Source organism: Eleutherodactylus coqui, chromosome 6, assembly GCF_035609145.1.
Source record: "Eleutherodactylus coqui strain aEleCoq1 chromosome 6, aEleCoq1.hap1, whole genome shotgun sequence".
NCBI classification, from domain to species: Eukaryota; Metazoa; Chordata; class Amphibia; order Anura; family Eleutherodactylidae; genus Eleutherodactylus; species Eleutherodactylus coqui.
In genome coordinates, this window is record NC_089842.1 from 59,574,274 (window position 1) to 59,601,169 (window position 26,896).

General features: G+C 42.5%; 1 protein-coding gene across 4 annotated transcripts in view; it reads left to right on the forward strand.

The window, feature by feature from the left end:
• Positions 1 to 26,896, forward strand: part of AGRN (agrin) — a 497,317-nt gene that overhangs the window by 427,055 nt on the left and 43,366 nt on the right. For 3 of the 4 annotated variants that reach the window (XM_066606893.1, XM_066606896.1, XM_066606897.1), the window contains 8 exons: positions 11,291 to 11,405; positions 13,913 to 14,044; positions 16,633 to 17,037; positions 20,609 to 20,801; positions 21,590 to 21,805; positions 22,508 to 22,737; positions 24,428 to 24,562; positions 24,974 to 25,070. In XM_066606893.1, the coding sequence (XP_066462990.1) occupies positions 11,291 to 11,405; positions 13,913 to 14,044; positions 16,633 to 17,037; positions 20,609 to 20,801; positions 21,590 to 21,805; positions 22,508 to 22,737; positions 24,428 to 24,562; positions 24,974 to 25,070 (1,523 nt within the window). The remainder of the gene's footprint in view (positions 1 to 11,290; positions 11,406 to 13,912; positions 14,045 to 16,632; positions 17,038 to 20,608; positions 20,802 to 21,589; positions 21,806 to 22,507; positions 22,738 to 24,427; positions 24,563 to 24,973; positions 25,071 to 26,896) is intronic. The other variant, XM_066606895.1, reaches the window with a different exon arrangement.

The following is a 26,896-nucleotide window of genomic DNA, read 5'->3' on the forward strand; positions in this document are numbered from 1 at the left end:
TCCAGGAATTATTCTGACTGCCATTATGGAGTCAGGAAGGAAATTCCCCCCCCCCCCCCCCCCCAAATAGGATAAATTGGCTTTTGCCTCATTGAGGGGGTTTGTCTTCTTCTGGATCAACAAGGGGGGATACAGCCAGGCTGAACTGGATGGACATTTGTATTATTTCAGCCTATTATGGTGTGGTCCAATGTGATCAGACTGGAAAGCCCAGAGAAGAAAAGAAGGTACTCACTTAGGAGGGGGAGAACACCTGGCTAGTCGATGGCTAGGTGAAACTCCACCTTAGACGGTCCCAGATCACCGTGTATGATCAAATGCCAACGTCCACTGGAGTGCAAAATTCCAGTTTATTAGGTCACAGTCAGTAAGAGCCCAGTATGGACATGGGGCACATGCCAGGCAGGACATGTACAGCGGATCCGGAGTGGTGAGTATGGGGGTTTTGGGGGCGCCGTGGCGGACTCTGCTGCGATATTCCGTGGGCATGGCCGTGGGCATTTAAGGCCGTGGGCATGAGGCCTTAAATGCTCTGCTGCAATTTATTCTACCCTGTAATGTATTCCGCCACTGTATGGGATTCACTATCCCAATTATCATTGTATTATAGTACGGATCATTTATAATTCTAGGGCTAGCCATACACATTAGATATAGTAAAGCTGACAGCTATCTTGCCCAGCATCCCTATACACATGCATGCTGGGCTTCGATGAGCACATTATGTGTTTTGATCAGTGCCAGCCTAAGCTGGCACGCTTTGCAGATTTTTCTTGGGATTCCCCACCCCCCACCAGAATAGCTCAATGAATAAGCACTGTAACAGAACCAACCCCATAACATAAATACAGCACCATAACCAAACACATAACATAAATACAGCACCAGAACAAGTTTCAGTACACAAATACAGCATGAGAACCAGCTTCATTAGTTAGATGCAATACCAGATCCAAACTCATAACATAAATACAGCAATAACCAGGCTCAGAACATAGATGCAATTCCAGAACCAAGCTTATAACATAAATATGGCACCAGTACTAAACTCATATCATAAATACAGTATCAGAACTAAGCAACTGTGTTGCTTGTGGCACCCATTGGCTGACAGCAACCTCTCTGAACATTGGAGAGGAGGAGACAGATCCAGGAGTAGGATGCTTCATGTAGCATTGCTGCACAGAGGAAGAAGATTATCTGGCCAGGCAGATCTATGGGGCAGTTGTCCCCAGCCTTCATCCTCCTGGTCTTCCCCCCACAAGCTGGTGGCCAGCGCCCTGTGCGTCCACATAGGTTGCATGTAGCTAAAGCTGGTCATGGTTCTGAATGTGGAGAAGGGAAGAAAGTCTTTGGCATCGACTTCTCTCCCCAAGAACAAAAGGATCAGGCAGTTCAATTCCAGCATGCCTGATCCTTATCTCTCCAGACATCTGCCATTAGGGCGAGTCAGGAGATCCCAATACACATTATATAATTGTCGAGAGCCACCAAAATTGGCAATTTCAGCTCATCTACATATAATCTGTGTGGCCATCTTAGTTTTATTGCCCTTTAATCTTAAACTGTGTGTTATTACAATAACACTAGTGACCGTTCATCTTAGTACATTGCTGTGATATTTCTTCCCTACGTTCACATTCTTACTTCGATATGGTACACAAGGAGTTAAGCTTCCCCCTGATATTTCTATTTTATCTGAATATGTAATAGAAAATGCACAGCACCATCGGTATAAGCGTTCTTAATCTCGTTCTTTCTACATTTTTCTTTCTTTTCTACTCCCACATCTTTTGCAGCATTCAGAGAATCCTTTGCTATGGTCGGACTGAACTTGTGATATACCGTAGGATGTTATCAGTTCCTGGGAGAATTAGCATCAGCATTGATTTCCAATGTGGTAGTTATCCAGGCTAGAAAGAGGGAGATTTAAACAGGAGATGGAAAACGCCGTGTGAGACTGAGAAACAAAGCCAACCGGCAACTGAGATCATACCTGAATATGCTCATATGGCCTTATATGCTGCCTGTAATATGCTGGGGGTGGGGGGTGCTGCCTCACACTAATGACCGCTACAGAGGGAAGGACTTCATCATTTCTTTCTATTTTTCCTCTCTTTTGTTACTGTCGTACTCTAAAAATCCAATGTGCGCAGTATCAATATATCTTTTCCCGGTCATTGTTACTAGGCTTGTATAAAGAGTCTAACATTGAGTTTAGGGATTGCTGCCTTCCAATAGGTGGCACTGTGGAGCTATTGTTCTATCTCCCTTATTTGTATATCAATATATATATATATATATATATATATATATATATATATATATATATATAAAACTGCTGCTCTTAGAAGACAGAGCCATTGGCGGACATAGAAAAGAGGGGGTCCTATTGCAAAGATCAAAATGGACCCCTTATTAATGTGCTGGAATTTGGCACACAGGCCTGAAAGGTCTAGTATGTCTTTTTCCTTCCACCCTCTTTCCATGACCCTTAAGACAATTCCCAACCCCCCTGTTTTCGAGTAGTTCAGTTGTTCTGGGGAGGAAAGTCCTGCCGTGGTTCTCAGTAGAAAAAGTGGGAGGAGTGGGGGTAGAACCAAACTTCACTGGGCCCCTCTCTTCATGTGCCCCATAGCAGCCACATGGTCTGCTACCATTGTATATACACCCTTGATACTGACAAGTTTTTATCAGGCCTGACTTCTCCATACAGAGTCTATCCACCTTTTACAGCCGTTAGGAGGCAAATTCTATGTCAAGTTTTCACCATTCACCAATGCAGCCATATCTACCTAACCCTGAATCATTATATATTTGGTTTCATGAAACTACAGACTATAAGATCTACTACTCCCCTACATCAATAATCTCATGTCATCATTGTTACCGGACATCAGATTTAGTTTTTTCTTTTGGCTCAAAATTGTACAGTTTTTTGACACTTGAAAGGGATATTCCCATCTCTGCAAGTCATTCCCTATCCAGTTGATAAGACATAACTTGTTGATCAATGGTAGTCCAACCACTGGGACTCCCACCAATCCTAAGATTTCACCTTATGTTCTGGCATCGGTGGCCTCCACACATGCGTGCCTACACTCCATTTACTTCAATGGGACCACCAGAGATTTGGGGAGTTGAAGTGCTTTTCTATTTCCGGCAATCCTATTGAATTGAATGTAGTGGTGGCCCACATGCATGGCTGCCACTGCCATAACTACTGAATGCAGTAGGGCTGAAATCCCAAGAAGGAACATGTCCTTTATGGGTAGGTCCACATGGAATGGAAGTTCTGCAGATAAAATCTGCATCACATTACCATATCTGGCACATGGATGACATTTTAAGATATCTCACCCACATGTTTAAGAATTTTTCTGTACATGCATTGACCTGTGATCCGGATTTTTCACTCTTGTTTCTAATTTTCACTGTGGATTTCACCCCTCTCATTGTAGAATGTATAAGCACTGTGAATCTGCAGCAGAATCCCCATGTTGCACCTGCAGAGTTTGTTACCTATGTGGTATGAATATGTAGCAAAATCCACAGGTACATTTCAGCAAAAATGTTGCCTGTGGGCCTGGCCTGAAGGAGCTTTACCCCTGTCCATGTGGGCCATCAGGGCATGACAATGCCACATAGTGGGTTAGCTAATCAAAACAGCCTCCATGAGCCTGAGAGCGGAAAATTAATAGCAACCCCTGCTCTGGCCCATGTATGACATGCTTGCTATTTATTTAAATGACCAATATGTTATATTATATCACCTCCTCCAGTGGCTGAACCAAACTTGCTCCAAAGAATAAAGCTAATAATCATCGGTGTTCCAGAAGCCACATCTACGGAGTAATCAGCTGATCGCCAAAACAGCTGTCTTTAAGCTGGTCGTACAAAGATCAGTCTGCTCCTGACCTGGGGTGCAGAACATTAAAGGGGCAAGAGATATGCAACGATTGGGATCTGTTCCCACTATAGTTTATGCGCTTTGTTGCGCATGCATTACCTCATGTAATAGCTAATTAAATGTTGGGATTGTGTTGTCTGATCAGTAAGAACTAAGTAATACTAAACAACTGTGCTATTCTCGACTACTAGTGATGGAAACCTCAATGGAACCGCAAGGGACCACGCTGGATCCATGGTATTCGAGATTTGGCAGAGCAACCTGACTTCCATCAGAAATGGAAGACACAGCACAGATGTGAACAGAACCTCATCCCATATGCAGGGATATTAAAGGAGTGTTGCCAGGGTGGGCGATAATTGTCTGATTGGTGGGATCCAACTATTGGGTTCTCTGAGAACAAGAGGCCCAAAGGCCCCTACATGAATAGACCTCAATCTCGGCTATCTCTGGTAATTCTATTGAAATAAATGGGTGAAAAGAAGGAGAAAAGAGTGGAGCACCCCTTGAGATGGGTGACATGTGAGTCTGTTATGTGCCAAGTCAGTAGATGGGTCCCAGATGGGTAAAAAGACTAAGGTGCTGCCAACCGAAAAGGACAACTCACTAGAAAAGTGGACATATTAGGACTTGAAGTGCAAAACCATAAAAGAGCTGGGAGTGCAGCGCGACCTCTTTAATGATGAGTAAGGCTGGGAGTCGAAGGAATCAAACCTGTCTTCTCTTTTAATTGTAATACTAGCACAAGAAGACGTGTTTCGAAGTAAGAAGCCTCTTCCTCAGAATCTGACACATATCAGTGACTTCCGGCTTAATACTAGTATACCCATGTACTCCCAAGCATTAGTGAGGAAAAGGCTTGTGGCCTGGCCTCAAAACACATTCTATTGTACTGAGGTGGCGCTGCACTCCCAGTATTTGTATACTTTTGCCCATTGCAGTAAATGGAGTGGTGGTGTCCATGTATTAGCTGCTGCTCCATTCATGTGGGGACCTATAGAATCCTTCATTCTTGGGACTGGTAAGGGATCGGGTCCAAGCACTTGGATCACCACTTATCACAAAAGCTTTAATCTTGACACGACCCCTTTAAAGTTTGCCTTCACACATAGCGGAATTGGTACAGATTATCCACAGTGGAAAAATCTGCATCAAATTCTGCAATCACTTTCACCCCTTCTATTGAAAGGAGTGAATCTGCAGCGGACCCACGTCAAAAACTGCACCAAACGGTGTGGATTGTGGCGCGGATTTCGGTATGGATCAGCACCAAAATCCATAGCGCAAAATATACTGCCGATTTTGGTACAGATCTGCTCCAAATTCCACTCTGTATGAACGCACCCTAAAGTATATAAAGATAAGGGGTTGTTCAAACTGAACTGTAGAAGGAGGTGTGAGCTGTCACACGAAGTTATATAATGAGCTAGCATGTCCGTTTAACCCCGTAGCATCTGGTATTGTCTTTTTTACATCTCAGTTATATAAGACAACGTGTTCCATATTGTTAGACAGAAGGCAGTTTATTAAGGGATCTTCAGGAGTCGTCCTTTATTCTTGTATGTATATTAATATTTAGTTTCCACAGAAACGAGCATAACGAGAGAATTAATGAATATGAAATGCATTCATCAGGCTGGTACTTCTCCAGTTTACATCCTCAAAAATAATTTCATTTCCAACGTATCTCTTGTATCTACCAAGTGATTGACTTAAAGGGCATTTGGCATCTCAGAAACAGCAAAAGGTGCCATGTTCCTATGCGGCTCCCATTCCGGGCTCTTGTCAAGTAATGTGATTTTATCTTACACATGAAAATGACCTTAACATTCATAAATCTGCGGGAGCACAATGACTCTGCCATTTATATTTCCGTTCGACTAGAGGAGGCCGGTTCAGCCAGCGTTAGCGTTCTATCAGATTCCTTTTATGTATATCCAAATCAATTTATTGTACATAAAATTTATTGGGATGGATGGCATGCGAGGCGGCCAAGTCTACTGAGCAGACAGCATCCGCCGGGTCACGCTGGTGTCTCTCCTCATACACTGCAGCTGTCAGCAGCCAAATTCCATTTGTGGATTAAATGTCTCATGCATTTCTAAATGGGTCTAAGAAAAGGAACAGGAGGTGAGCGACTAACTATCGTGATAATAGGGCATTCTGCTAATCTCAAAGAAATGCAATGCCCTTTCGGTATTTCTAAAGTTAATTTCAATATCCCTTTGAGATATGAAATTTAAAGCGCGCCCGTCAATTATAAACAGCGGAAGCGGCTTCTTTTTTTGGCTAATGAGAATGCCGGCTATCGAAAGATGAACTACAGTAGTGCCTCATGCATATGGATTGTGCCTTGTGGACATAAGCAGCGAAGCGATAGATGTCATATATGGGGGGATAGGAATGGATACTATCATAGAGAGCTGACACGGCTGCATTAAGGGGAGGCATCTGAAAGCTAGTGGGTGCATACTCTATACAGCTGATCTTTGGGCTATACCCATGGGTGAAGCAGCAGCATTCAAGTCATAAATAAAAAAACTTGTTATGTGTATAGCGCCAACTTATTCTGCAATGCTTTCAGGTCACTTTATTTATTACCCCCACTGGGTACAAACCTCAGAAGGATGGAAGGCTGAGTCAACGTTGAGCTGACTACCTCAACCAAGTGGGGGATAGAGCTCACAACCTTCAGGTCATGAGCAGGAGCTTAGGACTGCATTTCTGCTGCGTTAACACTATGTGCCACTCCTCTGCCATATAAGTTGACACCAGTATTATAAATGGTGTATTGTAGGTGGAGGCACTGATACATGTTGTATACCTTGTTCTAATGTATTTCCTCATTGTGCCCTCTTGGTTCTTCTCATTGATAATAGAGGCCACAAGCAGTTAGAGAACACCTCACACTTTATTTTGGCTTACCCGAATCAATTTAGTGCTTAAAAGGCATTCCCATCTACACAATAAGCCATAAAAGTCTAATAGATTATGGTCCCACCTCAGAGCTCCCACCTTCTTGAGATCCAAGTCTGACCACCACAGTCCAGCTGTAGGCAGTTTTCGGGAGTTGGGGAAACAGCGGAATGAACTGACTTACACTGTTTCCATAATTTTAATAGAAGTGCACGAATGCTATGGAAACAGCTTTGCTCGCACTGCTATGTTGTTTCTGTAATTCCCATTCACTTCTATGGGAGTTACAGTCCGCTCAGCTGTATCCATACTCCCAGCCACCCTTATTGCATCATACGGAGGAGTAGTCTCATCTTGGCCTTGATGGGGGTCCAGGGGGTAATGTTTCTCCTTGTGGAGCACTACAGGAGATAACAAAACAAGGGTTAGGGGATTTTTATATAGGCCATGCAATGTAAATAAATGAAGTAATAATCCTCCATAGTGCCACCTATTAGAAAATAGCTACTTTATGAGTTATTATCCACTCTTTTAACAGTGGGGATATAAACCAGAATACCCATGTACAGGCAGCTATTTCAGGGTTCTTGCCCCTCATCAGTACTTAGTGTGGTTCTGGTTGGTTGGATGAGAGGTTGTGATTGGAATATCTCTTTAACTCTGTTAGAGAATCTTCATAAAAGTGTGTTAAGCAGCATAAGCTAGAAGAGAGAGCCCACACAAAATGTATTCATGGATAAAACCAGCCTCTGTGCTTACAATATATAATTACAAGCTACAATAAAAGCTAAGTAATGAACAAACTTTTCAAAAGTTCATTTCGGTTGGTTTACTGAACTTTAGGGAAAAGTTTGGTTCTTTCCGAATTAGATCGAACTGAACATGAAAGTTCACCAAAACCCCTAAATCTGGTGTATAATGCCGTCTAAGATCCATAAAAACCTTGTATAATGCTCTAAGAGTGTTATACAGAGCTTTTATGGCTCGTAGATGGTGTTATACACCAGTATGCAGGACTAGTGTTGAGCTAACTGAACCAGTACAAACCTGTTTGGGGTAAAACTTTGCTAAAAGTTCAGTTCAGGTTCATATTGAACCAATTTTTTGCAAAGTTCAACGTGAAGAAGAATTCTACTGGTTCAATTTGCTGAGCACTAAAGCTAAGCAACCAATGCAAACACTCAAGGCCAATGAGAATAGAAAAGCGTAGACAACACTGATGTCAAAGCCCCAAAGCAGAACCATACAATGAGCTTAGGATGCTGCATAGTGGACATAGTAACATGTTGCCTTCCTAGATTGGATTTCCCATTTTATCTACACATGACAGAAGCTATTATAAGAACAATTAGCACAATCTCATCCCTCTACAGTGTCATTAGGTGAAATGATAGACTGCATGTAATGAACTTTATTAATATTTTATCTTATAATGTGCATAGATGACAAATAGGAGTGAAAGATACTAATTTGGCTTAATGAGGGAACAGCCCATCTACTTTTAAGATTTCCATTTTGTCATCTGGGAACCAGTCTTGTGCTCTCATTCCTTCTTCATGGGTTTTGTGTATGAAATGTAATATGGAAAGGACTACTAGAGCATCATTGTTCAGACGTGAATTCCTGGAGATCATGAGTGCACGGTGGACTTACCATTCAGCCAGTGTCCAAAATCATACAGCCCCGGAGTCAGATTCATAAATGTTAGGATATGTATCTGAAAACAAAAAAATGAACCATATGGTAGATCCATCAACACAAGGCTAGGAGGACATAATGACTTTGGTCACAAGGCAAAACACGCAGTCAACGATAACCGTGCCTTGTCTGCAAAGCAAGTAATGCAAGTGAATATGGTCACATTGTGACTTGCAAGTTGGATTAAGCACAACCCAATAGTCACAAGAAATCCAAACCTACCATCTAGAGTAAGGATTGGGCTACATGGTAACCTTTGACTGTGCAGTGTGTGTCATGTCCAAGGTCTCTGTGTACCTGATCCTTATTGCCTGGAGACCCAGAGCACTTTTAGTCGAACCCTTGTGTAAAATGAATGAGCAAAGAGTCTCCAAGACAGTTACCATGACTGTGAGATTTGAAAACACACAGACCAGATATAAACCAGATGCTTGACGAGTCCCCGTGTGTTAGAAGTTTTTATGATAGTAATAAAGTAGCACCGAAGTTTTAAAGATAAAACTTTGATGCTTGATGAACCCTTAATGGGATTTATCAACTTATATAAAAAATGTACAGAGGGCAGAAAAAAATAAAAAAACACAAAAACTTCAGTATTCTCACTGCTCCGTTCCCCCACCGCACCAGCACTGCCAGTCCCATCCTCATCGCTGTTCTTGATTGCAGTAGTGACGTTCCATTTACACACATGACTGCTGTAAGCCAATCATTGGCCGGAATGGTCTTGAGCTGTATACCATTGAGGACAATAATTAACTTTAGAAGTCACATGTGTATATAATAATAATCGTTATTTATATAGCGCGAACATATTCAAATTAGATCGGACTGAACATGAAAGTTCACCAAAACGCCTAAAGCTGGTGTATAATACGGTCTAAGATCCATAAAAGCCTTGTATAATACTCTGAGAGTGTTATACAGAGCTTTTATGGCTCGTAGATGGTGTTATACACCAGTATGCAGGACTAGTGTTGAGCAAACTGAACCAGTACAAACCTGTTTTGGGTAAAACATTGATAAAGATTCGGTTCAGGTTCATGTTGAACCAAACTTTTCACAAAGTTCGACCTGAAGAAGAATTCTACTGGTTCATTTTGCTGAACACTAAAGCTAAGCAACCAGGGCAAACACTCAAGGCCATGTAGAACTGGGTGTCTTCGGGATAGAGATGGTACTGAAAGCCAAATCTCCTGATGGTTTGTCCAATAGGGGCTGTGTAGATGGAGAAGAGGAGGGGGCCGAGGACCGAGCCCTGGGGGACCCCAACAGCAAGGGGAAGAGGAGGGGAGGTAGAGCCAGCAAAGGATACACTGAATGAGCGGTCAGATAGGTAGGAGAGAGCAGTGTCCCTTAGGCCAATGGAGCGAAGCATATATGAACTGTTACCATTGCAGTCATTGTAAAAAGCAGCGAAGACTGGAGCTACAGCCCTGGACCAGTGTGGGAATGGAGCAGTGAGGGCCCTGCCCTCTCCCCCTTTTTAACATCACTTGGAAAATCCAAAATAGGCAGTGCCAAACATAGACAAGAGGGTGACCCCATAACAAAGCTCAAAATCTTTCTCCTCCTATTGGGTTATACCATTCAAGAAAGAAGGGGCCGGAATCTGTTTCTTTCTTCATGACCTTCCTATGAACCATTGGCCAACTACCTGCTTACTAACATTGCCATTCCTCTGGAGAGGGAAGTTCTCACCACCCATTGGTAGTGACAAGTGTGCTTTTCAAAAGTTCAGTTTGGCCAGTTTGCTGAATTTGGACAAAAAGTTTGGATTGGTTCTAATTAGATGGAAAAAAAAATTCTTCTTCATTTTCCTTCTTTTCCTTTTTCTTTCCTTTGTTTTTCCTCTTCCCTATTCTTTCCCTTTTCCCCTTTTTACTTCCTCTTTTGTGTCTTTTTCTTCTTGTTTTACCTAGAAGAAAAAAATGAAAAACAAGAAGAGAAAGAACTTCAGTGGATTCATAAGACAAACTGTCTAAGATTCTATTTTGTGCCAAACTGAACTTTTAGCAAAGTTTGACCTGAAACGGGGCTCTGCTGTTTTGGTTTGCTCAATACTACCCAGTAGCAAAGGAGCCCGCACCAAGTGTGACTAGGCCCATTTTCTCCCCGCTAGTAGGTCCAAAGTCTGCTCCTATGATACATTTTACCTTTTTCTCCCGTTTTGCCTTTTGACATCAAGTAACCTTAGAGCTTTGAACTGCAAGTGCTCTGTGTGTGTACATAGCTACTGTATGACTGCTACTTTTGCGTCTTTTGTATAAAGTACAGTAATTGCCGTTTTCAGTCCAACAAAATGTCTGCTGTCTTTACCTTTTCTCCTTCCTTCTGACAAGTAGGACTGTAGTATTGTACGAACATCAAAGAATGACGGCAAGAGAAATGGCACATTAGTTAATGCTTGACTTATTTTGGGGATATTTTTGCAATTTTCACAGTGCCAAAGGAAAGGAAACGGAATTGTATTCAATTTATTTCTTGTTCCCATAGCAGGGAGGCAGGGAACATTTTATGGAAATGATACCAGCCTCTATCAACGTCCTGCTTGTAATTCAAAGGAACTTGCCCATCAGAACATATCCATCTATAGAAGTGAAATAAGTCTCAATATCCCACCCCTTCCAGAACTCCTGCTTCTTCAGTCTCTGGCATAACATCAGCCATTTCCCACTTCACATAATGAACTATTATGATATATTCACATTTGATATTCTGTCTTCCTGTTAAATTAACAACACTTGTGTTTCCATCTCCTTCCTCTAGTTGGATAATCTTCTCCGAAACTCAGAAGTGAAGAGAGACTTCAGAAGTATCCGTGTGCGTGACCTGGGACCGAGCAACTCCATCAGAGCCATAGTGGAGGCGCATTTTGATCCAGGTTCGTTAATTCAGATGGACAGGGAAACTTGCAGTAAGGATAATTATATTGTCTGCTGTGTAAACCCAAGGCCACAGTGTTGGTATTCTATTATTATAGTCCCTTCACATTACTTTTACCATACATCTCCCGTATATACTTATGCTATGCCCCACTCCAATACGAGACAGCCATCTGGTACCGCTAACAAGAATATGAAGCGTCCGCGTAGATTTTTATATTGCACATCTATAAAGGGTGGCAGGTTTAGGCATTCTGTGGTTCACCAATTGCTCTTGATTTACAGCTCATGACATATCCTGCCAGTCAGACATATTAGCGCATGGTCTGAGCTGTAAATCAGGAATGTTGAGCCACAGTTCCTACCAATATAAGTAATTAGTAATGCCGACGAGTCTTTTTCTATGTCATTTTCGGGACATGTTTATGTAAAATGGAAACATTCATTTTTGAAAACCCTAATATTAGATTTTGCTTTCATCCATAAATGTCCTACACACATAGATAGATGTAGAGAATATATGTTGCCGCTAAGAGTTCGCACTGTCGTTAAGTGCACAAACTTTCAATAAAGTAGCTCCAAATGGGTTGCTATGAATTCTAGCAGTTGGGAGCAGAGTAAGCCCTCACGGTGACGTAAGGGTCGTAAGTGGGAGGTTCTGGAATCTGCCTCACTACCTCAACCCATAAAAGTTCAACATGGTGCTTCTTCTAATTCTCTGAATTGCCTTGTCGCCACATTTTCCTATTGTTCTCATTTATGATGATCCCTATTTCCCTCCACCCTCATATTTTGCATGCAATTCACAGGGCTGGCTGCCACCCTACCATGTATCCGTAGTAGGCAGAGCATTGGTTTTTTGGTTATTTAATAGCGCCCTATGTAATCACCTACTCTGTATACCCCGATCCTGGAAGTTAGAGGGGTTATCCTGTACCTAAAGACTCTTAGGACAGGGGCCATGGAGTCTGGGCCGTGCTTTGTATACTTATCCAGCTCCCTGTTCCTTCACTGTCAGCCCAGGAAGCCAATGCTTATTGCAATGAGTAGACTCGTGTCTACTTTCAGCGCATGCGCATACACACTGTTCTCTATGGGTGTGCGCACTGAAAACAAAGATAAGTCCACTCAATGCACCAAGCAGTTGCTTCCTGGGCTGACAGTTCGGGAACAGGGAGCTAGATAAGTCTAAAAAAAAATACATCCCCTGACTCCGTCCTTGGTTCCCTTTATAGAGGTTGGCCTCTTTCTGCCAAGATTTGTATTCTGCAAAAAATGTTTGTTTCATTAGGAAGGACTCTACAGGACTTTGCTGCTCACCACAAGGTTCATCTCAAGATCCCTTGCTACCCATGAAAACAATGGATGTGGCGTTCTCTTATCCATGCGAATGAAGATGGTGGTGTTCATGTGGTTTCACCACACAACCACTTTCCTGGTTTTCCACTTCCCCAGTTATGCTCCCATACCGTGCAGGCGCAAATACAAGTCTTCATACTGTATAAACAAGTTCACAGAATTTCATGGAGTCCTGGGGGGAAAGTGGTCATGTGGTTGAATCAAGTGAATGCCACCATCTTCATTTATATGCAAGTGAGGGGTCCTCAAGATAAGCAGTGTGGTAAGCAGTGAGGTTCTAAGCAGTCCCTTCTAATGAAATGCAATCACTTTTTGCATTATACAAATTTGGGCAGAAAATACTGTAGACCTTAGGATAGGTCATTAGCATCAGATCGGTGGAAGTCCAACTCCTGGTACCCCCATTGATCTGCTGTTTGAAGGAGCAGATGCGCTCAGGCAAGCACTACGGCTTCATTGTTGTCTACCAGACATCATGTACATTCCCTAGTGGCGGTCCTTAGTATTGCTGCTCAATCCCATTCATTTGAATAGGCTTGAGCTGTAGAAAGGCCACGTGACCGATTGACGTTCTTTCACAGGCCAAAGAAGAGGCTGCAGCTCAAGGTAGCTGAGGGTGCTGGGAATTGAACCCTCACCGATATGATGACCCTCCTAAGGATAGGTCATCAATATTTAAGTTCCAGATAACCCTTTTCATTAAAGAAAATCCATCAGTCGATCTGGTTCCCTTTAGATTGCCATATGTATAGAATGCCCTATCGTAGCTAAACTAGTAGATGCAGTTACACCATCTATATAAGTGTTGATCACAAGCCCAGAAGAGGTATCATGTGACATTTCATAGCTTAGCTAAATGTTGACTATCTTGGTTTTTCTGTAAAAAAAAAAAATCAGATTATTTCGCCCGTGAAATAAATAGGCCTGTTCTACAAGAGGAGATCCGTAATGTTGCCTTCCTCTAATGTCTTCTGCATGGCGCTGATAGTCCTCAGGGAGCAGTTCCACCACAAGTGCAGCATTACAGTATGTTCTCACATTGCATCGGGCAGCTGGTGCATGTATATGAGGTAATTGGCAGAGCACTCTGATGTTTAATGTCAGTAGAATACAGTCGGGTCGCATTGATTCCTCTTCTTTCATTTAGCAACAACTCTAACTGCCTTGGATGTGCAGAAAGCTTTACTGGCAAGACTCAAGAGCACCAAGAAGAAGTCACTCACTGTAAAGAAGCCAATTCAGGACAACGTGAAGTTCTTGGACTTTGGTGAGATCACTGGTACATCGTTCTGCTTTCTTCTCTACTCTAGAACCCTCGTAATGTTGAAATGTCAATATTTGCACTTTCCGTTTCTCATTGTAGACATGATATTTTGGCCCTTGGCTCTAACAAATGAATGCATATAGAGACATTAATCTCACTGATGAGCTGTTGGCTGGTGCTGGCTGAAATACTTTCCTATGGAAAGGTCAAGCTATGGTGCCCAGAGAAATAAAGGCACGCTGAGACAGGAATCTGGCCATGCTGCTATCAGATTTACAATGCATACAACAATCCTCTGATGTTCTCGTTAACCCGTTTTTATGATCGACATGACAAAGCAGCCGCAACCTGTAACGTCTTGTAATAGTTGGCTGTTCTGCCGGTATTTTAGCTTATCGGGTGGCCAGATGGACTACAGTCAGAGTCGGCTGCTGAAGGACGGGATAATGCCTCTTAAAGGGACACCAGATAGATAAAAAGAAACGCTAGCGACAATTACTGGATATCCTCCGCTTCTTTATTAGAGCTTGACAAGCAGGTGTTTGCCTTTGTTTCTACGTTTTTTCCTCATTCATGGCCGGGATTATTGTCACTTTAGGTACTTTTCACAATGGGCTTGCAGTGTATGTTTCCTGTATGTACCAGATACATATGGTAAAGAGATCCATAGATCCCCATTCAATTGACGGAGACCAATTTGGCCTCCATTCAGAAGGTTTCTGGCAGGGTTGGCGATTTGTTTAACGGCATGAAATAGTAGGGCAAACTGCACTTGTCCGCGCAGAGGCATCCTGTAGAAACGCATACAGTGCGGTTTACGTTTTTTTTCACAATGGCAGCTTATTGATAACGGATGCTCCTAAGTGGCAGCCGTTAAACTTATGGGTCTAAGGTTATCATCAGAAGTCCTCCTGACTGAGACTTTGGATGTGCACTGAAGACACTGGAGCGTATGTTCTACACAGGCACTACAATTATACTAATAGTTCAGGCCAGTGTCACATGGGCGGAGGCGCATTTGTGCCTCGTATTTGCGCAGCCGGCGTATTTTACTGTATTTCTTACGCACACGAATTGTGCATGTGCGTGCAAAAAAACACACATCCACGCTCTCATTCATTGCAATGGGCAATTAAGTTAATTATGTTCGTGTGACACAGCCTAAAGGTAGCAATAATGTTTCTTCCAATGACACTAACATAGGCTGCGGCCGTGTACAATGTATTGGGTACATGTACAATAAAATCAAACATTACAAGGTAAAAAAAACTTAATTCCAACAAGCGATTTTTCTGGTTGAGTTCTGTCCAATTCCGAGATGAACAGAACCAATTCAATTGAATGTGTTAATCCACATGAGCCATTTTTCTCTTAAACCGACGGCCTGAGTTAGAAAAATCGCTGCATGTCCTATATTTATGCCGTTCTTCTTCTAGAATCTTCCACTATATTCTATGCAAGCCTGAAAAAAAAACGCGTCACAATCACATGACATGTAATTTGAATGTAAGCGCAATGCGTTTTTAACACATTAAAATGAGGAACACATGAAAAAAAGGAATCAGGAAGTAGAGAGCAGAAAAAAGCGTGAGAAAAAGGTGCAGGAAAAACACAATTCCTTTTTTTGATCAAACTCTCACTCGCCCGTGTGAATTGAGCCAGAATCAGTAATATGCAGCTTAAAAATGTTAGCTTGCATTACAAGAGGCCATCGTAGATGATGAGGGTGGGGTAGGGTAACATAAGTCATAGGCATGACCATAGGTCTAACAAATAGTGGCAGTGTACAGATGTAGCAAAGTTTAACTTGACACTTACCGCGTTAAACTGCGGCATAGAATTTTTTCTTTTCTTTTCAATACCTTCTCAGAGTCTTCTGCTGTGTTAGCATACGATAACTAATCAACGTTGGATTAGATTTTGCTACATCTGTATATAGGTAATGTGTTTTACAGATTTATGGGTGTTTCTGGACTTTTTACGATTGAGATACTACATCCTGGATAGCAGCAGTAGTAATATCTAGGCACATCCTGTGCATGGCTATCTATGAATGTGTATTTGTAAATCCCTTACACACTAAACCCATTTATTATTCCTACTTTTGCAGTAATGAAGCAATAAAGATATCTATGTTGGAAATCCTCCCAGCTGTTATGCCACATGATTAGCTTCCCAATGCAATAGTTGAATCTCCAACTCTATTGATTAAAAAGTAACTAAACTTTCAAAAAACTTGTGACTTTTCAGAAATTTTGATCATTGGGGGACCCAGTGCTGATACCCTCACAACCACGAACACATAGGGCAGAAGTGTTCGGCCCATGGTGTGCCCCTTCAGCTGTGACTATTGAGTGGTGTACAGACTCATAGACTTTTGATTGAACCTGTACACTGCCCCAGGAAGCACCAAATGGCTACACCGCTCTGATAAACATGTATGCCCCTTTGTTTTACTCATTGGTAGAGATCTCAGCACCCAGACCTCCACTGATCAAAACTTGACACTAATTACACGTTAAAAGTTGTTTGAGAGTTTGGTTAAATTTTGACTATAGTATCGCTGATCATGACTGTCTGTCTCATTCTAAATTACTACTTAGACTGGGTTCCTGCTATGGTCACAACTACTACAACAACAGCAGCAACTACCAACACAATGGCAACTACCAGCACTGCAGCCACCACCATGCCAGTTCTGGCTACCACAACTACTGTTACTACTAAAAGAATGACAACTGTAAAAGCCACTCCTGTGCCACTCCTCCAACACCCCGCCACGACAGTGAGAATGACTACAAGAAGACCAAGTGTAACCACTAAGAGGCCAATGACCACTGCGCCCCCTGCACCGAGACGGAAACCATCTCGTGGTCCAGCCCCTGCTAGGAAACCAACACGACCCTGTGACTCACATCCATGCATGCACGGTGGCACCTGCGAAGATGATGGAAAAGAGTTTACCTGCAGCTGCCCAGCAGGGAAGGGTGGAGCGGTTTGTGAAAAAAGTAAGAACAAAGGTTTTTGAAATAAATGCTTTAAGGGGGTTTTCTCACTATAGTGTGTGATGACATATCACTAGTACGGTATATACTACATTTTACTAATCAATAGGGGTTACTTCTATGGAGTTGTGTTAAAGTTCCCTGTACAACAGGTATACACAGGAGCGCCAGAGTGCATGAAATAAGCCCGAAGTGCCTTGGCCCTGTTGGCCTTGTGTGTGGCTGGAGAGTCCCAGAGGTCGAACCACTATGGATCATACAGTCAAGGCATATGCTACTGATATGCCATGAAAATACAAGTTAGGACTACATTTATCTTAAAGGGGTTGTGTTGTGCCAATGTACACAACCCCTTTCAGAAGGTGGGGCTCCCTTTCCTGGCTCCATTAGCAAGTATCTGCAACCAGCCATATATTCTAATTTGCACAAGGAAAGACTAGAAGCAATGGGATGAAACTGAAAGGGAGGAGACACAGATAGAAATTATAAAAAAAACTTTCTGACAGTGAGGGTGATCAATGAGTGGAACAGGTTACCACGGGAGGTGGTGAGTTCTCCTTTAATAGAAGTGTTCAAACAAAGGCTGGACAAAAATCTGTCTGGGATGATGTAGTGAATCCTGCACTGAGCGGGGGTTTGGACCCGATGACCCTGGAGGTCCCTTCCAACTCTACCATTCTATGATTCTGTGACTTCCCCTGCAGCAGACATTGTGTTACGGGGTGGCCATTCAGAAGAATAGTCATCCTATAATACAAGGACAGCACATGGTCTGCCAGCATGGGAGCTACTCAGAGCGCGGCTCTCTGTTCTGGGTCATAGAGGTGGTTCCCGAGCGGGGACCCGGCTCTATGCCGTTCATATGCCCTCATAGGAAGAGGGTTGTGATGTTACCACAGCCCCTTTAACAGAAGCTAGTAAATCTGCACCATATATTTTACTACTATTACATTTTTTAAGAAGAGCGATCCAACGCAAATGCATTTCAATGGAGGCAACTAAGATGGTATAAAGGTCTTTTGTTATCCTAGACAACAGCCACGTTATATGCAAATATCTTACATTAGATCCATGAAAGAAACCTAATATTAGACAAACATAAAGAACTAGTTTTGTAATATTCCGGGGATTTTTGAAGCCTTTCACAAACAATACACTAATGTTATGAGATTCCCGTAGTCAGATTACTGCATAAAGGATATGAGAGATGTGTTATGGGCAGCTTTATTAAAATGCAAAGGAGGCAAATGTTTTCATATTTTCTCTGCTTATACAATTATTTAGCAATAATTCATGACGGGAAATTGTCGCCGTGGACTCAAATATTGATTCTCACAGTATTATGAGCCACTTGTCTGCAGGTCTATAAATCCTCTTTAAACATGGACAATATGTTGTTGACCCAAAGAAGCCCCTACATGTGTTGGTTCAGCAAATACGCCTTGATTCATCGCGCTGTGAATCAACTATGGCAATAAATGTGAAATCCTGGAAAACTTCTTTATGCCGACTATAGAGATGAGATATTTATTAAAGGGGTTTTCTGGAATGTTTCTATTAATGATCCATTCTAAGGATAAGTCATCAATAGTTGAGGTCCAACACTCAGGACCCCAGCCAATCAGATGTTTTTGCACCAGTTGTCAGCACCGCAACACAGGGTAAAGAGTGGAAGCAGATAGTGCTGACCTCTGTGTAGTGGCCACTGCTGGTAATTGCAGGTGCAGCTCCAATTAAAATCAGTGAGAGCTGTGCTTGCAATTACAAGTGTTGGCCACTACACAAGGGTTGGAGCATTCTGCTTCCGCTCTGTATACTGTGTTTTAGCGCTGTCAGTGAGTGCCTGAAAAGCTGATTGGCCGGGGTCCCATGCGGCAAACCCCAACCAACTATCCCGAGGATAGGTCATTAATAGAAATAGCTTGGAAAACCTGTTTAATAGATCCAGCCAATGTTGGTTGTGTTTGATACACCATAGATAGACACTACAGTGCTACCAAAATTAGCTGGGCCTGATCATGTCTGTGGGACATGTGAGTCACGATTATATAAAAGCTGCACAACTGCAGTGATAATGAGTTTGAATAGAATGCTGGTCACATCTGCACCCTGATGCTCCACTTAATGACCGATGGATGGAGATAGCCGCACTGTACTCATCAGTTTCTGTCAGCTCATAGACACTGAATGGAATATCAGGACATAAGAGGAACGTGGAGCACCAAACCCCATGTTCTAGAGATTGATGGGGGTCCCAGTGATCAGACATTTATTGCTTGTCCTATGGATTGGTAATAAAAGTCCTTTGTGGGAAACCTCCCTTAGCCCACTCTTACGCGGCTGTGAAACTCGCGTGAGATTTGTACGTTGCGAGACGCAAAATCCTGCATGAATATTGACACCATTCTTTTGACTGGAGTTTCATATATGAGCGATGTCCTATCTCTTCGTGTTCCTCAGAATGTATCGCTAATTGATTTCAATGGGACCTTTAATGTATCGCATGGCTCTCACATGCCTTGTGATATTCATTCACGTGCAATGGGGGTTTCTCATTGAAATCAATAGGAAACACGTCCGATCTGCTATCGTGCCTGAAACTCACGCAAGAGGATTGGAATTTCCCAGATCCAAGGTGTTTTTGCCTGAAAATCGCCTTGCATCCGCGGGTAAATTGCATTCTCACGAGCGAGAAATTGGGTCAAGAAACTATCGGCCTCACCTGTGTGTAGTTAGCCTTAGACTGATGTCACACAGTCTTTTTTGCAAAACCACTATGCTTTGAGTCATTTTTGCGAAAAAGCCACATGCAGATCTCAGCTGTAGGTCAATAGTAAAATGGGAAGTACACTACAGACAATACATTTTTTGTGACTAACATTTGCTGTTTTTTGGGTCTATAGTGTTTGTGTTTTTTTTTTATTGTAGCATGCTTTGGGTTTGGTAGTTTTTTGGCATTTTCCCATAGGCCTGAAAAAGGTGAGGGCTGAAGGAAGCATTAAAGGGGTATTGCGGGACTTTTACTAATGATGACCTATCTTCAGGATAGGTCATCAATCGTTGATTGGAGGGTGTCCACCTCTTGGGATCACTGCCAATCAGCTGATCCCCCAGTCTGCATAGAAGGCTTTACTCCCATTGAAATCAATGGGAACGATGCCTCCTATTACACTTCAGACTCTGACCATAATGAGGAACGGGAAGTGTAACACAAGGCAATGCTCCCGTTTATTTCAATGGGAATGAAGCTAGCTATTAAATTTTCGGCCCTGCCCACGAATTACAAATTCCGACCTGCTGCACTGATAATGGGCAGGAGAATCAGCTGATCTGCAGGACTCCCTCCAATCAACTATTGATGAGCAATACCTGTAATCTCTTGGTTTACCTAAACTCCATTTCTTAATAGATCTACAACTTTTCTACAATTATAAAAATCAGAAGTACCAAGTGCTTAAAAGAGAAATATCCTATACAGTCCCAGTCTAAAGGCCAGTGGTGGTCAGTGCTGAATAGCTGAGGCTAACCTGACCAAGTTCTTCTAAACCTTACTAACTTACTGTTTGTATTGTAGATATTCATTATTTCATCCCCGGATTTGGGGGCAAGTCTTACCTGGCATTTAAGATGATGAAGGCATACCACACTGTGCGAATAGCCATGGAGTTCCGATCCTCTGAGCAGAACGGCCTTCTTCTGTACAATGGTCAGATCCGAGGAAAGGATTTCATCTCTCTGGCGGTGGTGAATGGATTTGTGGAGCTCCGGTAGGTGGATTAACTGTTCCTTTCCCAAATGATTCTGCTTTCTCGTTAATAGTATAGAGCTAACCGAACCAGTATTACCCTGTTTTGGGTCAAACTTTGCTAAAAGTTTTGTTTGGCACGAACCTGAACTGAGCTTTTAGCAAAGTTTTACCTGAAACAGGTTCGGTTTGCTCAACATTGATGTGTAACACTGTCTATGAGCCATAGAAACCCTGAATAACACTCTCAGAGCATTATTCAGAGCTTTTATGGATCTTAGACATTGTTATACACCAGTTTTAGGGGTTTTAGTGACCTTACAGGTCGGTACAAACTAATTTGGACCGAACAGAACTTTTTGCAAAAGTTCAGTGAACCAGCCGAAGTGAACTTCTCAAAAGTTTGTGCCTCACGACTCTTTAACTTCTCTTTATATAATATATTAGAAGCGCACTACTATGTATACTGTACTTTACTGCATAGTAGTATTACCAGTCCCAAAACGGCAACATTTCCTCCTGTTTCATGTATCATACTGCATTATTTCTTTCTAGTGAAATGGCGTAAACTAGATGGATCTCATTATAGTCAATGGCTTCCATCAGATGCCACCAGTTTTCATCATCGGACAGATCTGGCTTCCCTTTTTTTTACGACACAGAAGAATAGAAATGTGAACCGTTCCTAATCATGCTAATATATTTCATATTACTTGCATCTAGATTTTTCGTCAATTGTTCTGGTTTTCTATACTTTCCAATCTTTCATTTCCATCCCATGTTTAAGCCTTGTCTTTGCATTTTTGTCAGATTTAATACTGGGTCTGGAACTGGAACAATTACCAGTAAAGTACCTGTGGAACCCGGCAAATGGCACCAACTTGTGGTAAACCGGAACCGGCGTAGCGGTATGCTGTCTGTGGACGGAGAAACACATGTGAATGGAGAGAGTCCATCCGGGACAGACGGCCTGAACCTAGATACAGACCTGTTCATAGGAGGAGCTCCTGAAGACCAGATGATTGTGTATGTATTAGCTGGAGTCATATTATAGAGCTCCAGGACCTCATCTCATTAATGATACCTGCACAAGCAGAATAGCATTTTTACTTCTGTCAAGTCAATGCTAGCTTTACGTTTTCACAATTTACTATATAGAAAGTGCAAGAAATCATGAAATGTCAGAGCCGATGTCTGAGGCTGGATCTACTCCCGAATGTGACAGAAGTGAATACCAACATACTTGTGTTCAAAGGCCTGAAGCTATAACAAATGAATTTACAGTAAATGATGCTTTAGGTGTCAGGTCTGCTGATGTCACCCCTGTGACAGCGGTAATCATGCTTCGCTATGTATAGAATATGCAAATAGGGTGACAGTCATGAAACCCTCCACACTACCTACCTGGTGCCTGCAAGAAAAAATGACTGGAGGCTATGAGGTTATTACGGCTCAGGATATATGAATAATAAAGTATTTCAGCGCACAGTAAGCCTGGCACACGAGGAATGAGCCGCTGCACCCTGCTGCATCGCTATTTGGGAAGACTATTTGAATTTCCAATATTCTTCTTCTCTTTTTTCCTGGCTGTTCATGGAATTGTTGAAATTTATGTCATAACCCCTTGACTGCCAAGGGACCCTGCGCTCTCTTTCTCAGTCAGGAAAGAGCAAAGATGCTGACATGATACCGCTGATTACCTTTATATAACACTGCTTCTTCACCTAGGGTGGCGGAACGGACTTCTGTGTCGACCGGTCTCAAGGGTTGCATTCGAATTCTAGATGTGAACAATCAAGTGTACACCTTACAGGAGGACGGAGCAGATGTCTTGTATGGAAGTGGTGTGGGTGAATGTGGGAACAACCCATGCCAACCCAACCCTTGTCACAATGGAGCTATATGCCAAGTCAAAGAAGCAGGGATGTTCCACTGCCAGTGCCTACATGGCTATACAGGTAATCTACTGAAATAGTACTGTCAATAACACTGAAAGGAGGCTAAAGCTCTGCATATTGGGTAAAAGTTGTCCGGACCCTCCTTAAGTGTATAGAGGCATCTGACTTTCCTGTGCGGGGGAAAAGGAGGATTGGGCATGTTGAATTTTAAGTTGTCACTTAGGATAAGTCGTCACCAGAGGTATCTGGATGAGGCTTTCTCCAATGGAAAACACATGAATGGCCTGCCGAACGAAGCGATTGTTTGCATGGGGGAAAAATAAAAATAGTTGTCAGCCAGACAAGCAACTGGCCAATAGTTATTGAAGGTATATGGACACTTGAAATCAGCCCACAGCCATTAGATTAGTTTAAGTAGGAGCCATAGCCATGCACAGTCCAAGTCATTCAAAATTAGATCTGATGAGAATTGGGGTGTGTATGTGTTTGCATAGAAGAAAGAAGTCTTTTCTCTGTTGGTCACTGTTGGTGATACATCTTTCCATTCATGATACTGGCTGGTGGTTGAGGAAGGAGAAAGCATGCCCAGTCTGGGTATTTAATAACATGTGCAAACCTCACTGAATGCAACTGTTCAGTCTCTTGGGGTAATCATGTCCCAATCAAGCCTGCCTATGAAGTTGCAAGATGTCCTCATACCCAACCAAATGTAAAGTATCAGTCATTTTTCATTTCCATTGATCTTCTTGCTTACAACTTTATGACGACCCTTCATGGGTGAAAGGATATATCTGAGCTCAATACCCAATGTGAACATACTCTAACCTCTGCTGCAGCGGAGGAAGTGAATGGTCTTTTATGTCTTTACTAAGTAGTCCCCCACTTTTATTAGGGTAGTTGCAATCTAGGAGTTAAGGCTACACATTATTGGAAACATTGGAGTACTTGGAGAGTTGTACAGCTGTAGTTCTCATTTCCAAAGACAAATAATTAATAAGTAATCTGCATAATGAATACGCTTAAAGGGTCACTCCAGTAAAAAAAATGTAATCCAGTATATATAGATTACCATGTTACTTACTTCTTTATGTCAGAAAATTTCCAGAGCTCTACTCTTCAGATGGGTCATGGAATCTCAGCATGACCACCTGGGAATTACCTGTCTCTCTGTTCTCTCCAGAAGTCACTATTTCAGTCACCAGAACTTCATGTATGGTGAAATTGAGTGGACTGTACCACACAGGCTCTTCATAGGGGGTTACATAAACTCCTATCAGAGTTACTAATGATGATTAGAGGCTCCTGTCACACAGTTATAATGAAAGAGATCACAGCTTATCCTCCTGAACGTATAATTATGATCTGTAGCTTATTTAGGTGAATATAGAGGATAATGATGATCACATCGTCTTCCCAGAAGGCAGAGATGGTACTGTCTCTAGCTAGTCATGTTATGCTGTACTGAATGATGCATCATAGGATTGCTAACACAGAATAGAGGAAGATAAAGCAGGGAGAAATCTAAAAGTCAAGATGGTGCCTGATAAGTATCAGACAGGAGGCTGCACTGCATGGAAGTGGCTGCAATATGCATAGGAAATGTTCAGAGTGATAGAAAAATGTAGTTTTGCTGGAGTGGCCCTTTAAATTCTAAATCCCTCTTTATTCTCCATCAGTAGTATAAACCTCATCTCTACTCATTGATTTGTTTATCTCTTGACATAACATTCACGATTTCCTGTGGTTTCAGGACCTACCTGCGCAGATGAGCGAAACCCATGTGACCCTAACCCCTGCCACGTCTCAGCCGTGTGCCTGGTGCTGCCAGAAGGTGGAGCCAAGTGTGAATGCCCGATGGGCAGAGAGGGAGAGTTCTGTGAGAAGAGTAAGTAATAAGATCAGAATCACAAGGGTGTTTCATATAGGAATCGTTTGCGGATCTATTTCTGGGCTGGAGAAACAGTAGTAATATTGATATAGAGCTTAACTTTATCTTCCTTTTAATGGCCTGAGTGTCATGTTATCTCGCTTGGCTTTGCATGGGTAAATAACGATATAGAGCATAATCACACCGGATTAGTGAGGCTGCCGTGTTTGATAGCACACCTCTTGATGGCACAAACACCGAACACAAAAGACATTGTATACAAGCACCCCGTGATGCCTGGCCGGCAGCCAACCTCTGTGCCTGCAGTTATACATTCCCGCATATAGCACTTGAAGTCTCATCATATGGTAACGCATCAGGTTACAACAGACAGCTGTGCTTATTTTATACCTATCCCTTTTTTCACAGTCAGCGACCAGGATCTAAATGTACCTTTCCTACCTCATTTTAATGGCTACTCCTATTTGGAATTGAAGGGACTCCAGACATTCGCCACTGATATAACGTAAGTGCCGTTTTGCTGTCAGCGCCGGTCATCAGAATTTGTGATAGGATGGAGTTAGTTGGAACACACATCAACCAAAATAATCTAAATATACTGTTTGTCAAAAAATATCAAGCACCTAGAAGAAGTTGTTGTTTTGGTGCAAAAATCGGCATGCAGTTACATCTCGGGCAGATATGCAAATGATTAGGGTTGTGGTGTGATTAGATGAGGGTCTAAAAGTGGTTGCACCCCTGGCCAATAAAAGGCTCTTTGCACCCAAGCTAGAGGTGGTACAACAGGGTACTAGAGATCCTTCTAGTTGGTCTGGACCATACATGATGTTAAAAGCTTAACCCTTTCCAATCCACTGTCTGACATCTGAAGACATTGTGATAGAAGGCTCTACAGCTCCGATGTCGGAAGACGTCCAGCAGGGTATTCTTACTGTATATTACTGGCTGCTCTGTTGTCAGGGTCCTCTCCAGCATGTCCCATACTGCACTACTGGCTCTAGCCAGCAGATGACGCCATTGTGTAATCGCAGAAAGAAAAAGCCCTCTAGGAAACCCTGAATCTAAAATTGGATTGCAAAGGGTTAATGGAATATGCATATCTGAGACTTTCATGGCGTATCCACTGGATATGCTATGAAAGTCTGATAGATGCAGGTTCCACTGCTGGCTCCTGCATATATCTCTAGTTCTGGTCCTCATAGCCGCTGGCTCAGCTGAATGAGGTCGCCGGGAGTAGCAGAAACAGCTGTGCTATACTGTTACTGTAACTCTCATAGTAGTGATTGGTTACAAAAAGAGTGTGGGAACTAGGAAAACAGCGTACTATGCTGGGCTACACTGTTCCCGTAACTGCTATTCCCTTTTATGGGAGTCCTGGTAACAGCATAGCACCGCCCACTCAGCTATTCTTGTAACCCCCCGACTATCCCTAACTACCATTCAGTCATGCCGACGCCCCTAGGACCAGAGATAGATGCAGGTCCCGCCTCTGGAACACGTACCTACAAGACTTTCATGACTTATGTGAAAGTCTCAGATGGAAATACCCCTTTAGGTTTTAAAATGTTACAAAGTAAGGGAAAAACCATGAGCAAAAACAGAGGGTCTCCTGCTCTGCTGAACGTAGTGTTGAAGATCATTAGAACAAGGTTTGTAGTTAAAGAGATGGTCTGGTTTAGAAAAACTATTTTGATATACCCTATTAGAAAATTCTAAGTTAAAAGGGAATTTCTGGGCATTGACTATTGATAACCTTATCTTAGGATAGGTCATCAATAGTTTTTCAGTGGGTCTCCACCGCTCAGGATCCCTGCTGATCAGCCAATCCTCCGGCCGCTGTCAGTAGTCAGAGCCGGAAGTGTAATAGAAAGGTTTTGCTCCTTATGAAATCAACAGGAGCGATGCCTTCTTTTACACTTCTGTCTCTAAACACAGTGAGGAGCCAGAAGTGTAATGGAAGGTATGGCTCCCATTGATTTCAGTGGGAGCGTGCTTACTTCAGCAGCGCCTATTCTAAAATTGGAATGATTTCAATGGGAGCGAAGCCTTCCTATTACACTTCCGGTTCTGACTACTAATGTGGACTTCGGCTCCGCTATACTGACAGCAGCCGGAGAATCAGATGACCGGTGAGAATGCTAAGCCGCTGACCTCCTCCAGACAACTGTTTGTGACCTATTCTGATAGTAAATGCCCAAAATACCCCTTTAATAGAGAGAAGTCCCCTGGAGTGGACAATGCTACAAAGAGTGTGTATGCGGACAATTATTTGATTACAATGGTCGCTGTGTAATGTTTAATTTCTCCTATAGTGGCGCTGTAGGGGAATTG